Genomic DNA, 24297 nt, shown 5'->3' with positions numbered 1-24297 from the left:
TGAAATTTTCCCAACAATAACTAATAACAGATGGTTGAGCTCTGTATGCTGTGCATGAAGATTCTCAGTTATCCAAGTCTTAGTTATCCAAGGAGGGTTCACTCGAGGGCAACTGGACTTGGTTGTAGTTACAAGTATCTACAACCAAGTCCACTTGCCCTTGACTCTGTATGCTGTTGACACTGTGCTGCAGGCACCTGCTCACCCTGTTCCATACCCAGATAAGACCAAGAAACATTTTCTATTCTACTTTGTTATTTGTTACTTTTATTGTTAAGATGTAATAATATTCCTAATCGTGTTGCTTCCAACCAGGCTAGATTACCAGGTAAAGCTTTCCTGCAGCCCTGGAACAGATGCCCTGCACACCTGATCCTGGTGTCAAAATGTAATTTTATGGTCCTTGTCATGTGATACTGTGCAAACTGTCTAAACCAAAAATGTCAGCCAGTAAAAGTGTAACATTACAGATGCTAATCCCTGCTGAGAATGGGGGGTCGGGGCAGGAATTGGCCAACATTCTTACCCGGCAGCCTGATAGCAGGTTGATCTAGTCAAGACTCCAAAGCTATTAATACACTATAGATAAGAAAATGTCATTTTTAAGTGGCATTTTTCCTCATAGACTATGTGTAGAGTAGATGTTGCATTCAAACAAATGAACATTCAAAAACAGTTATAGTAAGAGTTTTCCCCCTTTAATGCATTCTTTTTTCAAAAACAATCTTTCCAGTCCAGCTCTTACAGTCACTTTGACTTTAAACTTCACTGTGCATATGACAAAATGGTGACAAAACTTAGTTCACTTTGATTAAAATGCGCCACACGACACATCTTTGTGATTTTACAATGTGTTCAGCAAACATTCAAGCTGTCTAAATCCACATAACAGTCATTTAGAAGCTGTATTTGAACATGTATATTTAATTTGAGGGATTCTTACACGGAGGAAGAAGGTGTTTCAGGGGGACATGGAGACAAAATGTCAATATTAATGGGTTTAAGTTAAATTTATGTTGATTTGGACTGCAGTCTGAGATAGTCTTATATGCTCAGTTGTATGACTGTGGAGTGGATTTTAAAAACAGTATGAGGTTAAAAGTGCCTGAGGTTCATTAGTGATAATTTCAACAATGGAGGATGTAGTAAATCTCTAAAACACACATTTTTTTCACATTATTAATGACTATATTCTGAAATAACATTAACTGTATCATCAAGAATGTTTCTGCCTGAACACCGACACATTTTTTAATTTGGCACAAGTCATATTTCACTTTCATCAACCCCACTTTAAATACATTTTCATACATACATTAAGAGGTCTGAGGTGTCCTCATTTAACCCGTCAAACAAGGCGTGGCTGAATCACTGTATCAGAGCTCATGATACTCCAGAGTTATCAGACTTTGTAATTATGGCATTACAGGAAAGCAAGATTTTAAAGCATGATATATGTTTGTGTGGCATGGGAAATGATAAAGGAGGTTTTTACCGCTATAAAACAGAATGAATGAACGTTTGTCTGTCAGTTTATGACAACTTAAAGCAAATTTTCTTTCCAAGACATTCCTCTGATCCTTACAGTCCTTTCCAGGAACCTCAAAACATTACATGTCTTTATTTTAGAAACACCAATTTCCTCATTTATATGTATACTCCTTGATAGTCGTTTCATGTGCCTGGTTGGCCATAACAAACACAGGTTAATTAGCAAAATGCTCTCTCTCTCACTATATCTATATAGTGTTTTAAAAAAGCATTACATTTTCTGCCCATTTCTCTAAAAATTTTAAATCCAGTCTGTGAATTCTTTGTCAACCTGAAGTTTTAGATTACCTACTATCCTGTCTGTGCTGTCAGTAAGACTACATGTCTTATTAAAATCTTCAAATCATGTTTCGAACGCATTAATTCCACCCTCAACATTTCATACTGAGACACAAACCAAACTATTCTTCACATCCTAAACCTGTGGCACGTTGTCATCGATACAAATACATACTCAGTGGGGGGGGTTTCTACATGTTTTGTTTTTTTTCTCTGCCATTTGTACATTGTTAAAAAATATATAAAATATTACGAGAAAATGTACAGGTTCATTCAGGTTAAAAACACATTTTTCAATATTTCTCTTCAAAGCTATTTACAAATCTCTGCGTGTTCACTAGTCGTCATTCAGCGGTCAACACAGGGCTGAGCGGGTGTTTTGAGTGATGGTTGAATCTGACATGTTAACTGCTAATATGAGCCATTTATGTATGGATTTCTGTCTTCATATTCTATATTTTGTTTCAGCAGTGATGAAAATCAAACAGAAAGTAATATTTATATTAAAACGGCATTACTTTTTATTTTTGAACCAATAAAGACTTTTTCCTGATAGATTCTCAATCTGAGAAACAAACTGAGATCAGCGACTCTTCAAAGCCTCCTGGGAGACAAATAATTCCACTGTAGATGATTGAAAAAAAAAAAATGTCATGTACATTGCAATCATGTCATTTGGTGGACAGTTTTAGCCAAATTGCCTTCAGCAGCATGAGTGCATAGTTGTAACATGAGGAGTCCCAGTGAGAGAAGAAAAAAAACTGCTGCGTAAATATTTTGAAGAAAACCCACATTCATTTTTTTTTGTAATTAACAGAGTTGAAACAAACTGAACTGACCCACAACTATGGTTCAAGGCAGCACATTATACCCAAGTCTGCCCCATTAAACACTTTTACTTTGTATAAATGGGAAACAGTAAGCATCGATGTAAGGTATGTGGCTTTAAACAGACAAGTTTGTTGGATCAGTCAAGGTTAGCTGACTCGTGACGCGGACACTTTGGCTAAAGTTTAACTATAAACACCGTAGTGTTGTGTCAAAGGATATCAAACAGCATCGTGACTCATCCAGTCTTCAGTTTTCTGAGGTAGCAACTCACCGACAGCTGATACGGGTTCCTGTAAGACCTTTTGACCCTAGAAAGGCCACAACTTTCATTTCATTTTGTTCTGTATTATAAATAAAAATTATTATTAATGTAAAGTGTATTACTGTCACTTATTTTAATGCCACCATACTTTTTTTATTTAAATAAGATGTTAAATAGGTGGATATATCATTTTAAGCCAATTCAAAAGGTCATTAATCATTTGTTGTGTTAATAATTAATGGTATCATGGTGTAAAGAAAACTCTGCTTTACATTAAAATCAAACAAATCAGTGCTGTGGTGTCTTTTTTTATGTTAGATCCATGTAGTCATATGTGATATCTGCTGTTATCATCATGCGTTGATGACTGAGACATCATTAAGTCTAGAAAACAAACATTCCCCCATCATGGACGTGCTTTGGGGTCAATTACCCCTTATTGACTAGAAAGCATATCCATTCTGCTAAAAGAAAATAAAAATAACCGTTAGTGAAATAAAATGACCCAAATACAACATTCATACAAGTATAAGTTTCTGTAAGGCATTCCTTCACCAGGTCTCACATGTGTAATTCGTGCCAGCAGTCAGCAGCTTCCTCCTCCTCCCAAACTCCGGCTCATCAGTCTGGTGTTTGCCAGCAAATCAAAAATGTTCTTGAGTAAGCCATATCCACAGTTTTTTCTGTCCGAGATGTGACAGTCACATGAGTCTTTAACACAGTCCCGGCAATGGCTTTGGTCTGTCCTGCAGCTAAGACTAGAAATTATACATACATTGGAGCCGCAACCCCGAAAAGTCATAGATTCATGCAAGACTGTACAGACTTTCAGTACTGCCCATGTTTGCAGCTGGAAAGGACAGGACAGGAGGGTTTAGGTGCAGTCCTATCTGCAGGAGGGGCCCAACACGCTGCCCGTTGAGGGCGAGGTGGCGGTAGCGCTGTAGTGGGGGTAGTTGTCGTTTGCTGGCGGGCTCGGGAGGATGGAGTTTCCGTTGGTAGGGGAGCAGCTGAGCTGGAGTCTCCGCAGGTACTCTGCGTGGACGGGTTTGTGGCTCTGCAGTACTTTAATGGCCTCGTCCACGGTGAACCACTCCCGCTTACGGCCTGCAGAGGGAGACAAAGAACAATGTAAGAGTTAAAGGAAGCTTTTAATATCAGGCTTTCCTCATATGCACAAATATAATGCTATTAGAGACTCATAATATACAATTATATGAATTTTGTGTTATTATAAGAAAATGTCCCTTCTCCACCGGTGCTTCCAACATTGTGTGCATGCTATTTCTTCTGGTATATATATGCACTAAAGATCAAGGAAATCATAAGCTTTAATCAGTATAACATGTTACTTTTTTTAACTGTGATAGTAAGCTGTTTTTTTAAGATATGTTTTGGGGCATTTTTTGCCTTTAATGGAGAGCTGATGGTGGAGAAGCAGACAGGAAACAAGGGGAGAGAGATGGCTTTGACTATGACATGCAATAATGGTCCCAAGCAGGAGTCAAACAAGTGACGTTGCAGTTATGTGGAATGTGCTGCAACCATTTGGTTACCAGGGAGCTCAAGGAAGTCATTTTAATGCTTTGTTTTACAGGTCCTTTCTTTTTATAACAATTTCCTAGAAATTGCAGCTATGTAACGGTTCATTTCTAGGACATTTTACAGAGACAGTGGTGCAATTTGGTACAAATTATAAGAAAAAACTGCTGGTTTAGTTACCAAGTACCCACTCATTATATTTGGGTTTCTAGTTGTTAATTTGCAAAAATTTGGAATAAATTAGACTATTAACCTTTTCTTTGACTGGCAGAAAATACTTTGTTTGAATTAGTATTGACATGTTAGATTACTTCTTATATACTGCTAAATTATATAACCCTTTCAAAGAAATGTCCTAAGAATGAACAGTTACACAGCAACTACTTTTTGGGAATAATTAAAAAAAAAAAAAAACATGAATCTACAACTCAACCAACTTAACCTTTTTTTTTTTTTTTTTTTTACCTATTTTTCTTATACTTGTACCACGTTCTTCAGGATAGGAGGTGAAGGTCTTCAAGTATCTAAAACTAAGTTCAGTTGCCCTCAATTCAACCCTCCTTAATAAATAACCATGACCTAAAAGACTGAGAATCTTCACAGACATCTACACATCCATTCCAGGAGATTAGTATAGAATTAAGGGACCTGTAAAATAAAGCACTAACAAAGTGATAGTTCACTGTAATACCTTAAATCAGGAAGTATAATGTATGGCAACAAGAGGGAGTGTGTATTTAAATATCATCCTCATCTAATTGATTTGTCTAGTAAATACAATCAATTAAAAGAAGGAAGGGTAGATACTGCATCTCTACCACACACTAATAATAAATGCATGAGTATGCACATGAAAACAAGACATATTTACTTACAAATGTGCACACATACAGAAAAACACTTTAAGCTTTCATTGTCAATTTGAAAACAAGAAAGGAGCTAATTCAGCAGGCTCTGGTACATACTTTAACAGGTAGATTACAGAGAACAGCTGCTTTCTACTGACCACATAACATATGTAAGGCTGGATACTGGCATCCAGGCTACTGACACCTGTAATATACTGCAGCCAAGACCTGCTGCAGCTAAGATCAGCGGACCAGATTTATAGGCACGTGTTTGCACTACACACCCCAATGCCCATATGGCCTCCACATAAATAAAAAGACAGTGCATTGTAAGAGGTGAACTACTGCCCAGTAGAGCAAGTACCTATGTTGACGGAGTCTTCCCAGGCCTCCAGCGTTTCGGTGACAGTCAACACATACACATACGTCCGGTGCTTCCGGTCTTGGTTTTGCTATGGGGACCGAAAAAAAAAAAAGGCACTTGAATATTTGATGATGATACAAAACCACAAACACAAGCAAAGATGTCTTTGTTGTTAATGTTGTGTGCACACAATCAGAGTTATTCTGATTTTTAGCTGCAGGAGTGCTAATATGCATTAGGCTACAATGTTCTTGTCAACACAAGATATATTACATGCTGCTTGGTTACTAAATAACAATATATATGGTTATTTATGCATTTTATACCCTTATATGTGCACTATGTATAATACACTTCCTGAGTATCATGAAGCCAAAAAAAGCTCACCTCAAACACACCAAGCAGACGTCCTAGCTTGCCCTTGACACCGGCCTGAGGAATAAAAAGAAACAGAATTTTTTTTTTTAAAATCACAATTTCTTCAGTACAAGAGGAGCAGAATTCTTTTTGCATTGTCATTTGAGCAGCTGTGGTCTCACATAAAATCGCAAAGACAAATAGAGGGTGAAAACAATAGAAAAGCGGTTTTCAAACCACAGACTATATTCTGTGTCAAAACAATGACTCACCAGATTTTTTTCTGATATAGAAATGCCTGACAATTACCCAAACACAAAAGGTTCAAAATTAAACTACAGAGTAAGTCACTGAGCTTTTTTTTTTTAATCAAGTTCATTTTTGTTTTCTGTGGACTTGTAGCTTATCCAGGAAACTCTTCTAAACTGTCAAACTATAATTGTTGTTTCTGTTAAAGGTGTTGACTGATTTCTATATGGAACCTTGTGGTGTTTGAGATGATATAACATCTTTAGGAAGAACGTTATTTGAACTTAAAGTAATTCTAATAGGCATCATTATCAATCATTTGTACTGTCGTTTTGGCTGGAAAACCAAACTTGGCTTGAATCCTGAAAGAGTAATTATGTCCTTTTCATAACACTTAACAGTTGTTTTATTAACTTAGATGTGCTTCATCGGAATCAAATGACTGTCAAGACATGACATCTGTCTTTTCCCCCTTTCCCCCTTTTCCCCTGCTCGGCATACTTCACAAGTGTCACCCTGTCCCACTGATGTATCCAGCGGACTGGCCTGTGGGGGCCTGCGAGTGCACTGGAATCTAGCGAGGAGCCAAGTTTAGACCGCTGACATGGCTGAGAACACAAGGTTCTCAACTAGCGGGACCTCTGGAATACCACCAGACTCCTCAGTCAACCAGCTACTGACACCGTGGCCCTTTAAAAATTTTGCCCTTGGCATGCATACCGTACTGCTGGCAGCTGGTTGCAACCACGCAACTCCAGTTCTGCTTGGAAATGGACAACTGATAAGGCTGGAAAGGGTCATGTTTAACTTAAAGGATGAAAAGATGTGACAGATCCAAAACATCACAAGTGTAATGTCCTCAGCCGCCAGACTTTCTCCCTCTGCTACCATGTATACAAATATCACCACACCGCCTAAAATGTGTAGTGTAGATTACAGTTTTTTCAACATGACAACAATACTACGCTCCTGCTGTTTTTGTCCTCTTTTCTTCAAATATAAAATGTTTCAAAGATATATGGCATTACCCTTTTTTTTTTTTTTTTAAAAAAAAAGGTTCTTGGTCAAAACTATGACAGAAAATTGTTTGAACATGCAGAAAATTCTGCAGTTTGAACACAGGTAGATGCAGTAATTGAAGTTCTTGGTGCTTTGGATCCCTGTTATACAATGGACAGGTGGTGTTTGGATGCAGGTTAAGTTGGAAATGTGCTTGAGACTTTGTGATTATGATTGCAGAATAACTTCACTTTCAAATTAAGATAAGGTTGACAAAACAAAATAAATTCTTATATTTATTCACCTCCTCAAACACTTCTCGCACCGCAGCGCCACATGGCTCCTCTTCCGGCTCCATCCCTCCACCAGGGACAATCCACTGGTCCGGGTGCCGACTGCTGCTGACCAGCAGGACCTGTCAAAGAAAGCACAAATTCATGAAATGTAGGACAATCAATCCTTTTGTTTTACTGCTCAATGAGGGTTTGTGTCTATGTGTGTCCCTTGGAGACACAGCTCATATATTCTCATATTTCCACTCACTTATCTAGTTTAGTTTTGACAAGGAACTTTGTAGGCACATTTTTTGGCACCCAGCTGAATATTCAACATCAACTTGGTGACTTAATTATTTTTTTCAGTGGCCAAACCAATTTTTTAATACCATACTTTATGGATTTATGTATGCATTTGTGTTCTTCTATATATTTTCTTCTCAAATGCTTCAAGTATTTGTCTACTTAGCAAATAACACTTTTAGGTTTTTTTCCAGTCTGGTGATGACGTTCAATCAAAGCCAATGTTGAAGCCTCTCCGACACAACTTGACCCCGGCAAAACAATGCATGTAAACCAAGCATGAACGACTCAAATTCTGTCAGTGCTCCCCTGAGTGGCCTATGAGGCTCGAATTACACTACAGTTGCAGTGTGCACTGATACGTGCAGATCAGATGTGTCTGTGTCTGCCGTTTCTGGCAGTATCCATATAGCAACCACAACAGACAAGCACACCTGCTGTAAACATGTGCGTGGAAATATTCAATCATCTTAAAAAACACACAGTCTGTGACAGGACACACGTCATCATCATATCAACAACCAATACAAGGAAAGCCAATGAAATAAGACTCTTTGGTGATTCATTTACTTGTGATTCAAATACATTTTCTCCACGTATCCGTTTCACTACTGAGGTCATGGCTTACGATCTCTTTCACAGCTTTTGTAAGTTCAAGAATTATTCTATAATACACAACAAGCAGTGAATGTAAATATACATGCATTAAACAGAGAAACGGTTGTAAAGCAGCTTGTGCAACAGATGGTAACATCCACCTCCGCCACCCATCTGATCACCACTAATCTGCCAGAAAAGTCAGTCTGTCAGTTAATCCTAACTCAGCTTTCGCATAGCTTCCCTTACGTTCTCAAATGGGATTGTGGTTGCTGGTATCAGGAGGCCCTCTGAGGCTCCTTCCGAGGGCCAAACCGATTGGATGGCACATGCCCGAGGGGCCTTGACAGTGAGCGTTATCTGCTGCCGCTTTCCTCACGTGCCACACTCACCAAACTCAACCACCTGCTTATTCCCAGCTGATACTACTATACATGTAGGTTAGAGAGGCAGCAGGAGGAGGGAGGGGGGTTGCATGTGTGCAGCTATACTCTGCGAATGTCGCACGTTGATGTGGATTAAGTACGTGCATGCTCAGTAAACATTTCCTGGAGATGAAAAGGTTCCTGAGGAATCCACGACAGGTGTTTATTCTATACAGCAGGTGTACGTCCTACATGGTGTCCAGTAAGTGACGTGCGTTAAAGGAACTGACATTTACACTTATAGCTCAAGCGCTGCTATTGCAGAGTATGACGTCTTCTCAGTAGAGTGCAAACTATAAAAAATGTGTAAAGTTTAACATCGTAACCTTCTTGAGAACAGCATGGCCTTTCCAAACAAGGTGAACTAAAACACACAAAATATGAAATGGAGTTCTGCCAGAAGTCTGTTTTCATATTGGCTACTTTTGTGCCGTGTGTTCCTCTGCGGGACGGGCAGTGTCTGTGCTCTGACATAATAAAATATTCATTCTTTCTTTCTTTGTGTTAGGGGTGTGTTAAGAGATTTCACAGCGCTCCCACCCCCCTGCCCTCACTGTCTGATTTTTTGTGCGTCTGTGTGTCGAGCTGCAGCCAGCGAGGCTTAAAGGGAGATCGCTGGTGTCAACGTGTCCTAAGCCGACAGTGTGGGATGTATACAAAACAAAAGCTACAAAGCTTCCGGAGCAGCGAGGACAAAGCAGATTTCTGCTCTGGTTGTTCCATTTTTATCGTTTGGTTGCTGCCCCGAAAGGAACTCTTTATTTTGTCTATCCACAGAATACAGCACAGGCTACATTTAGTTTTGTTTTAATGAATTTAGGAATGTAGAGCACTGAATCGACATATTACAAACTGTATATAATTAGAAATTTGATTCTTCACGTCTGTCTCACATGACTACAGCTACATTTCATAAGAGGGAGCAGCAGGGGTTTGGTGCTGCCTTTTGAGTCTTGCTAAAGGACAATACAAGACGTTATCATCACAGGTAAAATCAAGCTGGCATCTATGCATGTGTAAGAAACCTCGCCAATCCAGTTCAGCAATGTAATTCCATGATAACATAGTAGACTGACACCTAATTTATGCAGAGACTTTTTTCTTTCTAGCCATTTCTTTTAACTTACAAAAGACTCAATTTCCCTTTAATTCAATTGTTAACAAGACTAAGCTTTCAACTGAAGTGCCCGACTACAGTTGAAAGCATGACGATAAAAACAAAATAACTCACACTGTCATGATATATAGGTCAACGGTCAGGTGACAGCTGAACTTTGAGCACAGAAAACACCACTTATATTTGGAAAGAGGGGCAGGGTGAAGGAGAAACCCCAGAGGGAACACTGCAGTGTTTCCCGGTGACATTTCACTGTTTTGCTACTGCCAGTGTCTCCCAGGGGCCCCCTACGGGAAGAGGGAGGTGGACAAATTCTATAGCTACATAAAGTAAATCTTCTCTGAGCAATGAAAAACACTACGGACAGATGTCAGACTCATCTGGTGTTAGCTGACCGCTTTATTTTTCCCCCAAATCAGTGCAAAGCTACACAAGAAAAAGCTTCAACACCTGGAAAACCAAAAATGACATGTCATCAGTAGTAGAATGGAAAAGTACATGAGCCTATGAACAGTCTGATCACTATAACTTGTAACTGATGAACAATCTTGAATTTGAGGTATCAGCACTACCATCAGTAGTAAAACACAGTGGATGACAGCGAGTCCTCTGGCGTGGCCTCAACAGAGACAGCAGGCAGGAATATTCTGGAGGACATAAACACCTCCTCCTCTTCCCCAATGAGAAATGCCCGTCGCTGTCAAATAAAGTAGCCTACAAATGCCAAGCCAGGCTGGGTGCTGGGAGGAGTGAATGATGGTAAGTCTAAAACACTCAAGCACACAGGGGCTGAATCAATATTGCTAAGACAGTAATATAGTCGCTGCATTATCCTGGTATCAACAAATAAGAGAGGAGTCATAAAGAGGGAAAGTCAGAGACAAACAGCAGGAGAGGGCCTGAGCACCTCCATTTCTGACTTTATGATGAAGCTTCCTCTCTCACTGATAACCTCCCCCTCCCACTTCCAGTTTGACATTATTTACAGTCTGCTGCAATACCTTCGATATCTAGCCTCTGGGTTTAAATCTGATAAACATGGAGGTTACTGCTACATGTAAAACTGTTATCTGGGTTCATTTAATTCATTATAACTTTATATATAGTTTACTTCGATAAAGGCCTTTGAGTGTTACACATTAGGTTGCTTCTAAATCATGAAACAAACAGAAAATGATTTTAATGGCATCATTTAAAGTTTGTATTCAGAAGTTAAAAATTAAACAGTTAATTTAAAGTTACTTTAACTTTACTTAACTTTTTAGCCAGTTCGGGGCAACTCCAGAAATAAAACGTGTTATAAAGATATTTGTTATAAATGTTATAAAGATGATACAGCAAACTTGTCACCAAACATTTACCTATTTACACATCCAGCAGACATGGAGCAACATTAGCATTCAACTGGAGTTGTGTTTCCAATTTTTACTCCTCTTTTAGTTCTGTTTTTGTTCTCCACCAACTGGAAGCGACCCTGATGAGCGCGGTGAGACTGAACGAAAACCAAAAGTAGAGTAGTGGGCCGGGAAACCAAAACAACGAGCTGAAAGAAGCTTTAAAACTCTGTACAGCTGAGGGGAACTCCGGGAGGGAGTCAAGTTACTACAAGTAATGCCTCTCACAGTACATAGAATACCCATAAAGCTGTACACGCACTTTCCCTTTAACTGCATTTTGATTTCTGCGAAGCAACATGACACAGTTGTGATAGAAATTCATTTCATAGAAGCTATTAATCAGATACACACCCTGCTTCTCAGAAAATCTTGTAAATATAGAATCAAAGTTCACTTGTTTGTGAATGAAATGAATGAAACGTATAAATGAGTCACTGTCACTGATTTTAATCTTTTAGACTGAAACACTAGCGTCACTTCTTTAATTTTGGGTTTCTACAGCCTTTCACTGATTTAAGGCTGTATAAAAATAATTAAAGCAGCTCTCTTGGCACACAGGCCTCAAGATACTCACATGCTGTTTAACTCAGGTGCCCTGTTGAGCTCTCTGTGCACTGTCAGGTTCCTAGTTTCCCCTGATGGGAGTGAAATTGTAGTCATGGAGTATCTTACCCTGAGGGCTCAGCTTTCTCCTTTCCTCTCAAAAACAAAACAGTCCAGCAGCATGTACAGCTCTTATTTCACCGCAACTGGGTCTCCTGCGTCTAGGAACTGATTGTGTGTGTATACGTATGTGTTTAAGGAAAGCATTCATATTACAAAGCCCAACTTCTCAGGCTTCTTTGGGAAGACAATAGCTATTGTTAGCCAATCAGAGTTCCAGATTGTTTTTCTATACTTCAACAAGTGCCATCTCTGTGATGGCATGAGTAGCCTGTCAGGGCCTGAAAAGTTTTCTCAGAACTTGCCATAGTGAAAAAGTCTTGCTCTCCATTATGGTCCTTAGACTTAAAACTCATGCATCATGATGACATCTGCACATGAGTAAGTGAGCGGATACGCTTGTGTGTGTATGTGTGTGCAAATCTTCAAGATCTGTGTGTTGTACAGCCAAACACTGGAGGGCTCAGGGAAAGCTTTTTGTGCCAGTCTAGTGATACCAGACTGGGATGTTTTTAGTGTATATTGTGTAATAGTTTGTTTATGCCATTCACAAAGAGGGGGATGAATTTAGACATGCAAGGATATGCCACAATAAAAGGGATAAGTCTTGATTTTGCGACACAAAAAAGGGTTTTTCCTAGACTGCCTGATCCACAACATCAGAAGTGACTGGATATAGTTTTTGCCAAAAAATTGATTTTCTGTAAATGGAGAGATCATGTCACTCAACGCATTCAAGACAGCCCTAATGTAGACTACTGCTAAAAACTTCTTAACTTGAAGGAGACACTTACAAAAATGATTACTCTTCTTTGGATAATAAAGTATAATACTATGTAATCACCCTTCTTAGCATGTCAGCACACAGAAAAAGGAGGGTCTTTGTGTGTGTATTTAGTTTTTGATATTGGTCACTGTGTTTCTCGTTTCCATTTTCTTTGCATATACTGTAAAATGAAGTAACCCAAAACCTGTGTCAAAAAAATCCGAAAATGCTTTGAGATACTAATGATAACATCCTGATATCATTGTATTTTTAATTAGGTTTGGAGTGGAAAAACACTTCTGAAAAGTACACAAATCCCCTCATAAGTGGGTCTAATATTGAATATCACTGAGAAAAGTCTAAGACACAACAACAATATATGTCTGTCACCTCATATTAATTATTTACATGGTAAAGGCTCCTTTAAATCCTCATCCACATAACTGCTACGCAGCTGTCGCTCAAGGCCGGCGGGATGCAGCATAATCATGAATGACCGCTACATGGTTATGGATGCTTATGGTGAGAAATGTGGTGAAGTGGCGCAGCATTAGACAGATGACTAGTAACAGACTGTATTCTTGTCTCCTCACTAAAGACAAGCCGATGTTAAACCCGACATTTAAGGAAACGTGCAACAGAGCGCCTCGCCCCCTCTGTCTGAGATGCAAGCTAACAGGAAGCTATGCGGAAGTACAACGCGCTCGTCTTCAAAACAAGAGCTTTGGTTTATAATAAAACTATATTTATAAATCACTTTTCTTAATGTTACAAAGTGTATCACTAAGAGATAAAATACAGTACACAAAAAGATAAAAATAGAACAAAACAATTATAAAATATAAATGGATAAAATTAGATAAAATAAAATTCACATAGAGATTTTTTTTTTTAAAGAATGTTTTACGAAGAGATTTAAAAGCAGCATTTACATTGCAGCCATGCAGGTAGCTCTCGGTCTCAAAAGTGAAGTCAATGCGGAAGTGCCTTCAACCTGCGTTCTTTCTAACGGTCATCTTGTTCAGTGTTTGTTTGTACTAAAAGACCCTCTAATGAGTCAGCTTTTCAGTTTTCCAGTATGTACATTTAGTTTCAATGGTTTTAGGCCACTTTTTCGCTAACGAATATTAGCATTAAACTTGGCATTATCACAGTTAATCACAGACTGTAAACACACCGTACTAACCAAGCTAGCAGCTAGCGCTAGGGTCAGCTCCACCCCCTCGTCCCTATATGGTTACTTCTGGCTCCAAAAGGCAAAGATGGCGGCGGTCAAATCAATAAACTCAAGGCTTCAAAGCGGCAGTCCACAAATGTCAATATTTTATTATAGTCTATGATTGCAGCCCATTTTGCAGCTGCTGGCTAAAGTGCTCTTGCTCAATACTGGACCAATTTCAAAAACTGTCAGCCACAACCATTAGTCACTTAAACACAAAAAGATGGAATAGAGAGTCCAGACTGAAAAATACCGAAGTTACCCTTTAATTGCGGTTTTTATTTTGAAAGTCACAGCCGGTAGTAGTTTGTTGCTATCTGACGTTACCTTGACAACAGCCTCTTTTTCTCTTTCCTCCTCAAACTAGCCTGAACTGGATGGCCCAAGGCGCACCAGCAGCACCAGCGCGGAAACACAAACCAAAACAGTCGCATTGATAGAAATGGGAGAAGCCAAAAAGCAAAACATGATTAAAGATTACTGACTGTTTTATTCACGGTCACCCCTGTGCTCGCTGAATGACTGGGTGCAGAGGGGGAGGGGGACGGGGGGGGGGGTGACTAGGCCACAAAGTCATATGCAACCCCCCTATATGTTGCTCATATGGTCCAGTTATGCATGGCGGGATCTCTTACCTCCTCTTCACGCTCATTCTTGAAGCACAGACACGCTGCTCGTTTCTTGAAGCCCTCGCCATCGTATGTCCTAGTCTGGTTTGGTTTAAGCTTCATGTTTGATTTATTCTGCCTCCTCCAAGATAGAACCGGCAAAAAAAAGCAGAAAGATGGGGGCGAGTTAACAGCAGAGCCGCCGCATCGTTGCTGCTCTCTGCATGCGTGGTCCGAGATGGTCAGTCATTAGAAGAGGAGGAGAAGGAGGAGGGTTGCTGGTGAGACTCCAAGGTGCCCGTCAGGCTGTCGTGGATTTATGTTTTCCCTCGTAAAATCAGTGCGTGTGAAAGATTTATGCAGGTCAAGGCTCCAGCTGCTGCCTGTGATCTCCAATCGGCTATGTGTGCAGCCCTGCAGGCAGTGATCTTATGTAGACTACACAGCACAGCCCTCCTCTGGATCCATTTGCGCATGGCCGCTGACTCAGTACAATGAACAAGCAAGACTGGAGTTTAAGATATACAGGTCACTCCTCTGAGGCAGGGATGAGCTCATTGGTTGTGGTATTCTCAGTAGGTGGAGCTACAATCCTGGTCAAAACAGTTAGAATAAACAAATGCGTAATTTCTGCGGATTTCCACCAGCTTGGGACAGGACATGGAACATTATTGGAACCCTGTAGTGACATGTTAAAGTTGTTGGTTTGGTTTATTCTGTGTATTAGGCAGTAACCTATAATTATCTTGATGTCAAAATTAATTTGCTGCAGGGCCCACACAGCAGGTAATTTTGTTATGTAAGGAAACACAAGTTAATTTTGCAGTAAGTACAAATCCCGACACAATAATTCTCTCCAAGCACCTCAAGATCAGGTAATAAAACAAGAGCCATCAAAATCAGAGGATTGTGCTGTAGTAGCACATATTTACCATATTTACAAACAGAATTAACCAACACACACAGTTAACCTGGGGTTGTGAGGCCTCTGGGACCCCGAGGCAGTTCCCTGTTTTGCAAATCCATTTGACATGTTGGTGTGATGCATAGCTTCTTATCACGCATGGGAATATATATCTTGGCACTTTTTTAATACCAATATTTCTGCAGCCAGCACAGACTTACATCCAAAAAAAGAAATGTTATATAATATGTCCTTACAAATGTGAATCATCCATGTCCATCCTCAAAGCTTCGTTAATGTAAAGCCAGCTAATGAGTTGTGATCAGGACATTTATTTTCAAATTCATTTAAAGGTTTAAAATGAAACTCAAGTTTTGAATGAAATACCTAAAAAAAAAAATCAGATATTGAAGTGTAAAGTTTTCCCTCATTGTCAAAAGTGAGAAACAAAGGATACAGATAAGTCGTTCTGGGACTAGAAAGGTCCCTTTATGTCCATGAGCAATAAGCATAAGACATGAAAAGAACCAGTTCTGAAGTCCTAAGTGTAAACTCCCAAAAAATATGTTAATAACGCTGAATTATTCATAACCTACCAGGCTTGGAGCCCCTTGAATTACTCTTACCTTTCCTCAAATTAATAAACCTCAGGCTCCATTGAGTATTGATGCCATCCACGGCCAACAAATAAAATCAGCCCTGTTATAATATCATGTGTTTACAGCCGATCATGGCATTTTTATTGCACTGTTAGGGGAGTTTTCTTGTGGGAGATCCACCTGTTATACAAACACATGAAACGTAGCGTACATTGTTTCCCTTTATTCACTGAATGAAAGCTTTACAAAAAGTTTTTATGTTTACAGGCTTCCCAGTGTCTGTAATTGCTCTAAACTTTTAATACTGCAGCACAACAATATTACCTGTAAACACATAGGCCTACTTTGAATATCTGCAGTCCTCTGGAGATGTTTTGTCAAAATAGTGCATGGGATAATTACAGCAAACCCAGTGTGTTGGGATATCAATCAGCGCTGCGACTCCCATCTTTCAATACATTTACATCATAACTGAGGTAAATTTCTGAGTCAGTCATAATCAGTGCAAGAAATAGGGAAGAGGTGCTTACACAATCATTTAAGCACATTTTCCAAGGTATTTTGACTAAATTACTTAAGATTTATGGTAACTAAGGGTCAGAGGTCTCAGTGTTGCAATGTCGGTGGGGGAGTTGTCACTTTGAATACACACCACTCCTAACTGCTCCCCCTGACTAAACACATTAGAGTAAATCTCAAAGTGTATCTGATGGCACTCCCATATTATGGCTGGGTTCAGGTTAAAGTCATGTAATAAAAGGTGAATGAATAATGCCATCCCTTCCCTCTGTAACCACTCAACGGGTGCGGTTGTAGTCACTTTTACTGCTCTGTAAGTAGCTGTATTTAGTCACTATTTCAGTTATGTAATGACATGGGATTGATAGTCAAATGATAGTTTAATGATGACATAGTAGGGAGAATTTGTTGATGACACATACTGGTTTCACATCTTCCCTCTCTCTCAGTTCACCTTTGACCTGCAGGCTGAAGAGAATCCACATGCAGTAGGCTAACAACCTCATAAAATTAAAAGCCAAATGACCTCCCAGAGACAAAGACTGATCAAAGAATGAGATTGATCAAAGTGGGTCAAAGAGGGAGTCATTTGTTTGTGAAGATAATCAGTTGTTGCCAGTGATTCTTTATCTTATCTGACTGCCTTATTTCAGGCTGCAGTCAATTTGTGACATTATAATGCATGTAGTATCATAATTCCCTTTGACTCTAAATAGTTGTGAGACATGTGTAGGCAGCTGATTCTTCACATGCATTTAGGAGGCATATGATAGATGTACAAAATTAAATACTGTCTGTATTTAATCTACCAAAAATGTCCTTTATGTAAATGCAAATTTAGCCATTGTTGGTCTATAATCTAATTGGTCAGTCCACCACTGTGGCCCAGACTGAAATATTTCCACAACTGTTCAATTAATTAATTTGATCAATTAATAAAAATTTTGTCCCCAGAGGACGAATCATATTGACTTTGGTGTTCCTCTGTCTTTTCCCCTAGCGCCATCAGTAGGTTGGCATTTCCAGCTTTTAAGGAAATGTTTGTAAAATTTGGTACACATTTTCATGTCCCTTCTAGGATGAATTGTAGTCACTTTGGCGACACCATTAAGTCAACATTTTTATTTGTCCAATATTTTGTTTTATGAGTAGTCTTTTGACTATGTTTGACTTATTAACACCTGCAGAATGAATGAGCATAATAATTAGCTGTACTTTGTGTTGTGTATGCCAATTAGCAAATGTCAAAGCACCACTGTGCCTATAAGCACAGCCTAACAGATGTCATTGTTTCATTGTTGTTGATGAAATCTCTCACTCATTTATTAGGAGTGGCTTTCAGATTGCAGAACTAACTGATGAGCTCACAGTTGTGTCATGGGACTAAAGCAACCAAACTATGATAAAGGGTCCACACACGTTAATCCTAACATACCTGCTTTGACCAATATCCTACCCCTGGGTTACACACTTGTCTGGTATGTAAGTGGTGGAGATAATTACTTTGTAGATAACCCAGAAATTCCTAAATGTTGATGAAGAAAATCACTACAGACAGTGGTCATCACCTGATTCTGACAGAAATACAATAAGCACAAAGGTCATCATGTTACCTGAGATCATACAGCATCATCAGCTTGTTTTTAGCAGGTTTACACTGACATGACGCTAATCTGATTACTTCAAAGATAATTTCAGCTCATTTACAAATGTTGCAACAACACAGTAATCATGTTAAAATCGTGACATACAGGTACTAATAATTCATTTAGTTGCTCATATACCCTTGTTGTTGGAGATGAATGAGGGGAATAAATCTTGAAAAAGATCAAGAATGGACGATAAAAACCTTGAAATTAACAACGTGAATTTTTATATATAACTCAGTTAATCGTATACACTGTTTTTGATGGATTAAGAGGTAATGTTAGTCCAAAAGTGACTGAAAAAACTAGATTATGTAAGTCAGTCTGAACATTTTAGAGGATTACTTCAGGGTTAGAACAATTTTAGAGGATCATAGTTTCTATCAATGTTATCTTGGTTATGGAGGCATGTTAAAAATTTGTGTATTTTTAGGATTGTAATGCCCTTTAAATATGATATGATAGGACTAAATTAGAAAGTATCCTGTCAAATCAAATCTTGCCCCCAAATATAACAACAGAAGCTGCGTCATGCCACCATGGCATCAGTCCTAAGAGGAAAATAAATCTTTCTGTCATCATGCTACTTGAAGTGGGTGGTTTATCATCATCTCCTTGCATAGCAAAGGAGGGCATTTTAGAAGTCCCCTTTTAGCCTAAGTGTGAAGGGAAGAGAGGGATCTAGTTTCTCCTGGCTCACATCGAGACAGATGGAGGAATGAAGGAGCCAGAAGTGAACGTCTGCCTATCGCTGTCCTCACTTTATCAGGAGAGTCCAAGGACATCTGCTTTATGACGGCATCATGAGCTCAAACTACACATGGTAACGGAGACAAACACACAAACAAATATATAAATACATATGTCACTAACTATCTAGTTTACATGTATAGTAACATCTACACAGACACACTCTCACACATGGAGTCTAATCTGCCTCCTCATTTGCCCGTGATCCACTCAGTGTTTGCAGCCAACTCAGATTACACATATAAAATCCTGAGCTGATTAGCTCACCCATAAGTCCCTTCTTTGACCTCAGCGCCAAGCCTTGATGTGAGGCATGTGAGGGAATGGCTACTCGCCAGATGGGGAAAATGAGCGCCCTAAAGCTGAAATGCTTTCTAACTCAAAGGATATAAATGTTCTGATCAAGATAGCAACAATGAGGAATCATTTATTCACCTAAATTTAGTTCATGGATAATCATTCAGTGGCTAACTCTAATTTTAGATTAGGCCATCCATTTTCCTGTTAGGTCCCCATTATCAGACCACTTCAGTATGAAATTAAGCTTTAATAAACTCATCTTTCCTTTTTATCATCAGTAATATTCACTATGACAAGCTGAGATAGGAGAATTGTTTGTAGGTACTCCCGGTGAAGTGAATGTTTTCATGGGATGGAGCTCATCCAGTGATGAAGTGAGCTCCTGACAGCTGGCCAAGGCTGCCAAGATGGATGTGAGCTGCTGTCAGTGTTGAATATAGAGCCGATGACGCCTCTGCAAGTGGATCTATGCCCTCCATAAAGGTGTTTCTCCACCAAGGTAGCAACAGAGAGTGTAGAGAATTTGAGCCTTTCTACTTTGTCCTGAGCCAAATGTTAGCTCTACTGAACCTCAATTTTTAAGTTAAACTTAACCTCATCATAATTAGCCCAATATTCTGAAACACATAGTTGACATTGGCTTTCTAGCTATCTAGTAGCTCTGAATGTATTGGAGCCACACAGGACAAGTTAATGATGAATGCTGGCAAGCTAGAGTTTAAATTACCATTAACTAGCTATAATTATAACTTAATTACAGGGTTATACTGACATAATTTTGATAGTTATGCCTAATGTTAAGCCAAAATTTGGCAACCCTATATCTCAGTAAATGTAAACAGTAAATGACAGTTATCCATAATGTGTATTATTGTGGAATTTCAGCATGTCGTAAACACAACATTGACATATCATCCCCTTATAAAGTTGATACAGTGAGTGTGCTGGCAAATAGTGGCCTATTTACACAGAGAATACATGGAGCAACATTAGCATTCATTTGGAGTCGTTTTACAGGCTACCTGATGAATGTAGCCCCATATTCACTCTCCTCTTAGCTTTATTTTGGTGTCCGCCAACTCCTGAAGGAAATGTCTCTTTAGTTTTAGCTCTATAGCTGCTTCACTATGTTCAACAGCTAGACCCTCGCTTTGTCTGTGCAGTTTAGTACTTGTACAATCAGTTAATCAGCTCTTTTGTTGAAAACATCTGCCTGCTGAAACTGGAGGAACAACATCAATGAGAACCAAAACAACAAAGTTACGGATTGTTAAACCAAAACAATGATCTAAGATGCTAAAATGCTCAGTTGAACTGAGAGCAACTGAGTTGGTGATAAAGCTCTGTGGGTTTGTCACGACACCTTTCACATTACACTTAGTCATTTGACCCATTTTTAATAAGCTATAACAACACTGATTAGCGCAACTTTAATCACATAAGTGCTGCTCAGATTATGCCTGCCATGAATGGTAGTATTACAGTCAGTACTAAATACAGTTGCAATTGTAAGACGGTCTGAAAGACACCAGCCTTTTTCCACTCAGTGCCCTGAGAGATCACATTGGAAAACATCCACATCTCTCTTAACAGTTTATATAACAGAATAAACAGAGGTCTCAAGGCCGTGGATGGAGGAATGACAATAACTTGGTTGTGAGGGTTTGTTGGTGCATATTAAAGCCTGTCATTATGATAGCTGAGCATAAAATAGACTCAACATGGGTAAACATCACTTAGAGATGAGTTACCCAGCGCAATCAGTGAGACAGGGAGAGATAGGGTGGAGTCACAGATTATGTTTTTTTATCGGCAGATTAATATTTAAAATAATACAACTGTGTCCCAGTTTTGATGCTCTAGAAATTTTAGATTGAATATTCAAAGCTTCATGAATGAAGACTTTACTATGTACAGTAATGACTCTGTTAACTACTGCTGTTCGGATTGTTGAGGCTACCTTCAGGCAAATTGCTCTCACAATGATGTCTCTGTCTCCTTGAGGGAGAACAAAAACACAGACACTCTATAATCATGTGAAGATTAGGCTTTAAAGGGTATAAACAAAGCCAGACGGTGACAGTGTGCTCGCCAGAATGTGGGAAAGTAGTCTGAAACAAAACCCCACAGTGATGACACACACAAGCAAGATGTCATTCACCCAAACGAGTGGGTTAAAACACCGAACGTGACTGTGGAAAGGCCTGGAAAATCAAACGTACACGCACACCTGAGAGCTGACAGCTGTCATCACTGCTGGAGTAAGTGCCTTGCTCAAAGGCAGGGCAGAGATAGCTATTGCTTGAGTGAAGCCAGGAGATCTTTTGAGCAAGTCTTCCAAGAAATTCAAAGCAGTGACCTTCTCATCAATCGCTCATTTAGGCTATCCAGTGAAGTAGTTTGACGTATGAGCTTAACCTTGGAACTAAAGGTCTGCTTTGAGGAGCAAAAATGAAAAGACTATTGTTATATACAAAAGGCTGTTAAACTGAGATAAACTGAGAAGTTGTAAAGCTTTACTCTGAAGTTTTAGAGCATTAAATAATAGCTAAATGTGAGAAATCACATTATACACCTTTTTGATGCCCTAATCTATCACATCTGGGTAAGTGACGATATCTGTGCAATGTCCTTTAAAAGAGGCTTAAGTGCAAAGACATCACAAGACACCACGCCTATAGAGACAGAGCTCATAAAAGAGGAGGCGTGGTTCAAAAACATAGTTCATTAATCTGTGTTCTGGCAGGGGTTGTTTTGTTTTGCCCACATACTGAAGTTTTCAAGGGCAGGAAATGAAGTGGATGACACTGGATGAACTGCATGGAAATTCATTAATTGAATGACTGTACTTCAAACAGTGACATCTACTTTATTTCCAGCCTTTATTGTTACAGGAAAAAAACAGCCAAGCCTGTCAGAATACACATTATTAAGCATTTTAGGGCCATCAAAAGGTAAGATGTCAAATGTACCGAGACATTTTTGAGAAGCAACCCATCAACTCATTTCAAAACACCGTTTGCTGTCAGTCAACAGGTGTGTCAAGACAACACAGACTGATGACTCATGCATCAAGCATGTTCAAACACAAATCTGTGTATATATATCCAAAGCCTGATTTATCTTATTCGTCTGTGCCGTAGACTACCGTTGTTGTCCGAAAAACTATTAAAATCACATCAGTGAGCCACACCGCTGCACTGGGTGACATGTTCCTTCACCACAAAGAGTGTGGGCAATGTGGTTTGTATAGAAACGGCTCGTAAGACTAATAACAGTTATCACATTTTGAGAGTAGCTTGTTGTGCTATGTATCACAACCTCTTGACTTTGTGCTACATTTTACATTTCTCAAAGAACTTCAGTACCTTCATCAAGTAATTCATTTCCATAACATGTTTTAAATCTATCTAGGCTGTGCCATACACTGTCTTCTTTCCTCCCTTTCCATGGGATGGTTGTTTGTCACCCACTCTAGTTATAACAGTTAATATACATTTCCTGGAGTTGCTTTAGTGTTGTTGGCAGAACTGATGATGGTCTCTTGATTGAAATGTTTTCTTCTTCCTCTTTTTTGTCATTTCGTCTAAATCATATTTTTGTATTCAGCCTCTTTTTGGCAGTTTGTATTCCTTATTTTTTTTGTTGTTGTTGTTATTCTCGTCGCATTTCCATATCCAGGTTTCCTCAGGGACTTGGTTCTGGGCTCACAAAGCATATTGTTTATATGCTGTTAGATTCAATGTTCAAAGAAATGACTCAACCTGTAGAGGAGTCATTTTTCCATTTTGTGAAAGTCTTCTCAGGGTTTCCCCCAAGAAACTGTTTACCTAGATAGATACATAGATATATCTAAATACATTATTAATCCCAAAGAAATTTAAGCAGAGGATTAGCGGATTTTAAAGAATCTTCTGTAGTGATCAATTCAGTCAGTGAATAATGGCCCAAACAATAGCCTCATTCATTAAACATATGGTATTTTCTCATCTCTGCTCTTTGTCCCTGGAGGTTAAGGTTTTATCTCATAAAAGTGTATTAATGTTTGATCATAAGTCTGGTCTTTATTTCAGGTGAGGTGGCCCAGCTCCACTTTAAACCAATGCAGAAAACCTTGCATTTACATTTTAAAAATTGAGTCTTTAAAAATAATAATCAATGGACTCTCTTGACTACAGTAGTTGTTGCAAACATAGTCAATGAGATTTTATGAATTGATTAATTTCTTATATCAAACAGCTGTCCTTTTATAAAAATGGTAACAGAATTCATGAAACCTAAATCAAGGTAACTCTCTTCAACATACAGATAAACTAAAATTACAGTAGTAATACAGTAGGATTTTTACAGTAGAACAGAGTTGGACCATGGTCCAGCCTCTACTGGTGTTCAGTGGAACGGAGCAGGTGGACTCAAATGCAGGAGACTGCAGGCTGAGGGAGGCTAAAGAAACGTCTTTATTAAAGGCTTATGCATAATGGCTTATGCAAAAACAGAGCTGGCAGGTCAAAGCAAAACTGAAACAATGCAGCACAAACAGAGCCGACTGAACAAACTGAACAAGACTAAACAAACAGAACAGAGGGTCCAATAACATTGAACTGAAAACCAGGACTTAAATACAAACTGAACTAATGAGGGAATGGGGAACAGATGACAAAACTGAGAACAGGCAAGGAGCTGATAGGCTGAGGGAAATACTGGGAGCAGGGAAGGGCTGATGAGGCTGATATAGGCAGGTATGGAGCACAAGAACACCGAAGGGAAAACGGAGCAAACAGAATACCAAAAAACCCAGAAAACACAATATAACCATGCACAAACCGTCCCAGAGCTCACATGAACGCAACTAAAATAAGTGCACAAGGAGCAAACAGCAAAATAAACAAAATAAATTTAACTAAAAGACAACTGCAGCTCTGAATAA

At 39.1% G+C, this 24297-nt stretch overlaps 1 protein-coding gene across 1 annotated transcript; it reads right to left on the bottom strand.

The window, feature by feature from the left end:
• Positions 1–682: 682 nt before the first annotated feature.
• On the bottom strand, positions 683–15152 carry nudt4b (nudix (nucleoside diphosphate linked moiety X)-type motif 4b). Its single transcript, XM_067581331.1, has 5 exons — positions 14680–15152; positions 7587–7697; positions 6065–6109; positions 5678–5765; positions 683–4030 (listed from the first exon to the last, which is right to left on the bottom strand). Exons 1-5 carry the CDS (start codon positions 14773–14775, stop codon positions 3810–3812), a joined length of 561 nt encoding a protein of 186 aa, XP_067437432.1. The 5' UTR covers positions 14776–15152; the 3' UTR covers positions 683–3809.
• Between the last annotated feature and the right edge of the window lie 9145 nt (positions 15153–24297).

The sequence above is a fragment of the Thunnus thynnus genome, chromosome 23 (genome assembly GCF_963924715.1).
Source record: "Thunnus thynnus chromosome 23, fThuThy2.1, whole genome shotgun sequence".
Classification (NCBI taxonomy): Eukaryota; Metazoa; Chordata; class Actinopteri; order Scombriformes; family Scombridae; genus Thunnus; species Thunnus thynnus.
Note: the sequence above shows the minus strand (reverse complement) of the source record. Positions and strands in the feature narration are given on the sequence as shown.

What these genes read in the sequence shown, in the direction of transcription:
- nudt4b (XM_067581331.1), bottom strand. Translation starts at nt 14,775, where the DNA reads ATGAAGCTTAAACCAAACCAGACTAGGACATACGATGGCGAGGGCTTC. An exon ending in GTCTGCTTGGTGTGTTTGAG is followed by an intron (nt 5,766 to 6,064) that starts GTGAGCTTTTTT and finishes CGGTCCCCATAG; the next exon opens with CAAAACCAAGACCGGAAGCA. An exon ending in GGAAGACTCCGTCAACATAG is followed by an intron (nt 4,031 to 5,677) that starts GTACTTGCTCTA and finishes CTCCCTCTGCAG; the next exon opens with GCCGTAAGCGGGAGTGGTTC.